Source organism: Theobroma cacao, chloroplast (assembly GCF_053813885.1).
Source record: "Theobroma cacao chloroplast, complete genome".
In the NCBI taxonomy this organism is placed as follows: Eukaryota; Viridiplantae; Streptophyta; class Magnoliopsida; order Malvales; family Malvaceae; genus Theobroma; species Theobroma cacao.
Window position 1 is genome coordinate 2,501 of NC_014676.2, and position 5,000 is coordinate 7,500.

Sequence of the window (5,000 nt, forward strand, 5' to 3'; positions counted from 1 at the left end):
TCTGCATATACGCACAAATCGGTCAATAATATCAGAATCTGAGGAATCGGACCACGTCGGCTTACTAATGGGATGCCCCAATGTGTTACAAAATTTCGCTTTAGACAATGATCCAATCAGAGAAATAATTGGAATTCTTGTATCCAGCTTCTTTATAGCATTATCTATTATAAATGAATTTTCTAGCATTTGACTCCGTACCACTGAAGGATTTAATCGCACACTTGAAAGATAGCCCAGAAAGTCGAGAGAATATTTAGATAATTGATTTATACGGACTCTTCCTGATTGAGACCACACGTAAAAATAATATTGCCATAAATCGACAAAGTAATATTTCCACCTATTCATCAGAAGAGACGTATCTTTTGAGGCTAGAATTGCTTTTCCTTGATATCTAATAAAATGTATGAAAGGATCTTTGAACACCCAGAGGTTGTTCTGAAAATCATTAGAAAAGACTTCTACAAGATGCTCTATTTTTCCATAGAAAAAAATTCGTTCAAGAAAGACTCCAGAAGATGTTGATCGTAAATGAGAAGATTGGTTACGGAGAAAAAGGAAAATGGATTCGTATTCACATACATGAGAATTATATAGGAACAAGAATAATCTTGGATTAAAAATAGAAATATATTTCTTTGGAGTAAAAAAACTCTTCAAATTACAATACTCGTAGAGAGAGAACCGTAATAAATGCAAAGAAGAAGCATCTTTTACCCAGTAGCGAAGAGCTTGAACCAAGATTTCTAGATGGATGGGGTGAGGTATTAGTACATCTAACACATAATTTAAATGTGAGAATTTGTCCTCTAAAAAAGGAAATATTGAATGAATTGATTGTAAATTATGAGATTTTGCTACTTCTTTCCCTTGTGAGTAAGATACTAATCGTAAGGAAAATGTAATTTCCACAATGACTGCAAATCCCGCCGATATCATTTGAGAATACAAATTATTGTTGTGCCCAAAAAATGGATTTTGGTTGGAATCATTAGCAGAAATAATCAAATGATTCTGTTGATCCATTCGAATAATTAAACGTTTCACAATTAGTGAACTGAATTTATTACCATAATCCTCATTTTCCAACAAAATCATCGATTTATTTAAACCATGATCATAAGCAAGTGCATAAATATACTCCCGAAAAATAAGTGGGTATAGGAAATCATGTTGGCGAGATCTATTTAGTTCTAAATATACTTGAGATTCCTTCATTTCAAATTCCATTTGAACCAAAGAAAAGATAGGGGATCTATTCGGTTATCAAATGATACATAGTGCGATACAGTCAAAACAAGGTATTATGGTAAGAAAAGAATAGATACCTCGGAGACAGGTAGATTCATCAATGGATTCTCTATCCTATCTTTTGCCATCTAATTGATTTATGTTCGTTATAGGCTAAGAAGATGGTTAGAAATCCTTTATTTTTTCAACCCAATCGCTCTTTTGATTTTGGAAAAAAAAAAAATATTTTTTTTATCAATATACTGCTTCTTCTACACATTCATGTCTAACCCATAATTAATAGGGAATAACTAATAATTAGGACTCATAAAAAAATTGATAATTTACTCATGAGAAAAACCTTTACTACATTAGGCACTAATTTCTTTTTAACGTTTAATTAGATCGGGTAATCATTCAAATTGAGAACAGAAGCTCGTTACTTTTTGTTTCCCTATAATTGGGGCCGTAGAGCTCTATCCATTTATTCACTCGACCCAACTTTGAATTCAATTAATTTTTTTGTTCCGCACCAAAAACTCAAAGACGATTTTTTTTGGACTGATCCGGAAAAAAAATGGATTCTTAGAATTCTCCATTGATACGACATGCTCTTTTTTCCATCCACTCCTTTCAGGATCAGTCGTGGTCTTACAAACTCTACCGATGGTATGAACGAATCCCTTTCTTCATACAAATGTGTAAAAGATGCTAGCCGCACTTAAAAGCCGAGTACTCTACCGTTGAGTTAGCAACCCCCCCCAAAAAAATTAGAATGTGTAGATACAATCGGAATAAAAAAAATGGAATTGCACGATGCAATCAAAACATGAAATTCGCAAAAATTTTAATAAAATATTAAAATCGATTCTGAACATTCAATGTTCAGATTAGATAAAAATACACGAAATTCTCAGAGAAAAACATAGAAATAGAATAAGTGAAAAGTTGTAGACCGACTCCTGTCTTATCCATTGTTATCCATTTTTTTTTTGTTTCAGTCCAAAAAAAATCGTCTTGTATCACAACAAATTCAAAGAAATAACCCATCATTTGAATTGAATGAAGTGAAGTCAACAAGCTTATGGGCGGGGATAAATAGATCTATTTATCTACGATCGAATTATATTTGTTCGATACACTGTTGTCAATATAATTGTAAATTTTGAATATAAATGTTGAAAAAAGAATAAAGAATATAAAAAAGACTATAAAAAAATACAATGAAAAAAAAGAATTAAGTCCATTTTTTTATTATTAATATTTTCTATTTTTATATGTTATTTTATCATATGTTATTTTATCTGTTTTTTTTTTTTATCTTATTTTATGTTTTTTTAAACGCAATTACTTCATTTATTCAATTGATCTTTTTTCTCTATATTTTCTATCAATAAAATTAGCTCAATAAAATCTGGTTTTGTCGTTATAGAACACGGTATTCTATAGTAGCAATAATAAATAAGAATAATAAATAAAATAAGTATGAATAGAACAAAAGAGGGGAGGAAATAAGAAAGAAAAATTTATACAAAGCTAGATATGAGTCATCCACACCCTCTTTTTGTATTTCGTTAATTGAATTTTGTTTGATTAAGACTAAGTTCCGTAAAAACCCCCGCCTTCTTTAAAATATCATGAACAGTTCCTGTGGGTTGAGCTCCTTTTTCAAGGAAATAGAGAATAGCGGGAACATTTAAATAGGTTTGATTATTTATCGGATCATAAAAACCCACTTTTCGAAGATCTCTTCCCTCTCTTCGGGATCGAACATCAATTGCAACGATTCGATAAACGGCTCATTGGGATAGATGTAGTTAAAGAATACCCCCCCTAGAAACGTATAAGAAGTTTTCTCCTCGTACGGCTCGAGAAAAAAATGATTAGAAGTTATGTCTATGTATGGAAGTATGGAATTAGAATGTCAAAAAGATCCATAAACCCATCAAATCAATTAGACATTTAAACCCTTCTTTTTTCGAAAAAAAAAAAAAGAAGAAAAAAGCATTCGTACTCTCATAACTCAAGTCAAATAACTCTCAAAATGCTCAAAAAAACCTTAGGCATTCTTTTATTGAGTGGTCTCTAACCCCTTTTTTGTTTGTCTCGTTTAGAATCTATTTCGATTCTTCATTTTAATCTAGTTGTTGAGACAATTGAAAACGGTATTTCCTTGTTCTAGGATCCTTTATCTTTCCCTTGGATCATTGGGTTTAGACATTACTTCGGCGATATTTAATCATTTCAAAAATGGCAGCAACATGCCCCTTTTTCTCTCTTTTTTTATTTGTGATTTCTTTCTATCAAAGAATCATATGAACGATTAATTCCCGCATGATACAGAAAGAGTTTTACCAATTCCAATCCAACAATTTTTCTTTTTGATTTGAAAATTGTTTGAATCGGAGCCTTTCGATTTCTATATCAAAAATATACTTACGAAGTTGTTCCAACTTATTGATTTCCATTAACTAACCCTAGATCCTTGCCCCTGAAAAATGGATGTTTCTCTTCGAGCTCCATCCTGTACTATTTTATTTACATTACAACCCAACAAAAAGACGGATTATAATAGAACAGAACAAAGGATGTCGAGCCAAAAGCACCTTCATTTCTACATAATGGAAAGTGGTGGGTTTTTACATCCACAGCCGATCATGTCCTTCAAGTCGCACGTTGCTTTCTACCACATCGTTTCAAACGAAGTTTTACCATAACATTCCTATAGTTTGGAACATTGATTCAATTATGGAATCATGAATAGTCATTGGTTCAGTCGGTACATAGTAATCTATCTATACTTCTTCCTTCTATATGAAATAAATAGATAATTTAGGAAGAAAAAGCCTCAATAAAAATTCAAATTAACCATATTGTATTGTATGAATGCAATATATTTTTCTTTTTTATACTTTTTTTATACTTTTATATTTTTATATTCTAATTAAACTTTTCTATTCTAATTAATAAGAAATTAATAATATCAGTAATAATAATAATATCACGAATATTATAAATAAAACAAATAAACTAATCTTTTTGAATCTGCCCTGCATCTTCAAATAACTCGATAGAATAGATTCGCCAATCTCACAGTTCTTCGAGTACCAATCTTAATAAATCATTAAAAATCAAAAGCAAGAATCACATTTTCTCCAATATTTGACTCTTAGAAAGAAGGTTGTTAAAAAAAAAAAGAGCAATTTAGATTCAGATATCGTTATTCTGATATATAAAAAGAGTATGCTCTGGGACGGAAGGATTCGAACCTCCGAATAGCGGGACCAAAACCCGTTGCCTTACCACTTGGCTACGCCCCATTTAGATTTCTATTTGACCCTACTAAACACTAATATGGGTATTCCTTGTTCGTCAATTCCAGTTCCAAATAGCTATGGAATAGATTAGATTCTTGCTAGGATTTTGGCACGTATGGATAGAGAATTAAACCGATTTTATTGATCATTACATATAATTCAATTAAAATATTGTATGAAAGTATGATTTCTTCTATTCTCTTGTAAGAATTGAAGGCTTTTTGATTGGGTGAGTTCAAAGAGGTATTGTTTAGTCTGCCTTAGTTTTACTTTCTTCATTTTTTTCCTTATATCAAAAACATATTAATAACTCAATCAAAATTATCTCCAAGAACAAAATTTTGTTATGCTTAATATCTTTAATTTGATCTGTATCTGTTTTAATTCTGCCCTTTTTTCGAGTAGTTTTTTATTCGCAAAATTGCCGGAGGCCTATGCTTTTTTGAATCC

The 5,000-nt window shown here is 31.0% G+C and overlaps 3 protein-coding genes and 2 non-coding genes across 5 annotated transcripts in view; 1 reads left to right on the forward strand and 4 right to left on the reverse strand. All coding sequences in view use genetic code 11, as the record gives it.

The window, feature by feature from the left end:
- Positions 1–1,221, reverse strand: part of matK (maturase K) — a 1,509-nt gene extending 288 nt beyond the window's left edge. The window contains exon 1 of the mRNA in view: positions 1–1,221. This exon is cut by the window's left edge and continues 288 nt beyond it. Within this exon, the coding sequence (YP_004021298.1) occupies positions 1–1,221 (1,221 nt within the window).
- trnK-UUU overlaps positions 1–1,991 on the reverse strand; it is a 2,586-nt gene extending 595 nt beyond the window's left edge. The window contains exon 1 of the tRNA in view: positions 1,955–1,991. This is a non-coding gene — a tRNA (tRNA-Lys). The remainder of the gene's footprint in view (positions 1–1,954) is intronic.
- An 816-nt stretch (positions 1,992–2,807) lies between these two features.
- Positions 2,808–3,948, reverse strand: rps16 (ribosomal protein S16). Its single transcript has 2 exons — positions 3,909–3,948; positions 2,808–3,034 (listed from the first exon to the last, which is right to left on the reverse strand). The coding sequence occupies exons 1-2, from the start codon at positions 3,946–3,948 to the stop codon at positions 2,808–2,810; spliced, it is 267 nt and encodes an 88-aa protein (YP_004021299.1).
- Positions 3,949–4,481: 533 nt separating this feature from the next.
- Positions 4,482–4,553, reverse strand: trnQ-UUG. Its single transcript has one exon. It is a non-coding gene; the product is annotated as a tRNA-Gln (tRNA).
- Positions 4,554–4,896: 343 nt separating this feature from the next.
- The window catches only part of psbK (photosystem II protein K), a 186-nt gene continuing 82 nt past the window's right edge, over positions 4,897–5,000 (forward strand). The window contains exon 1 of the mRNA in view: positions 4,897–5,000. This exon is cut by the window's right edge and continues 82 nt beyond it. Within this exon, the coding sequence (YP_004021300.1) occupies positions 4,897–5,000 (104 nt within the window).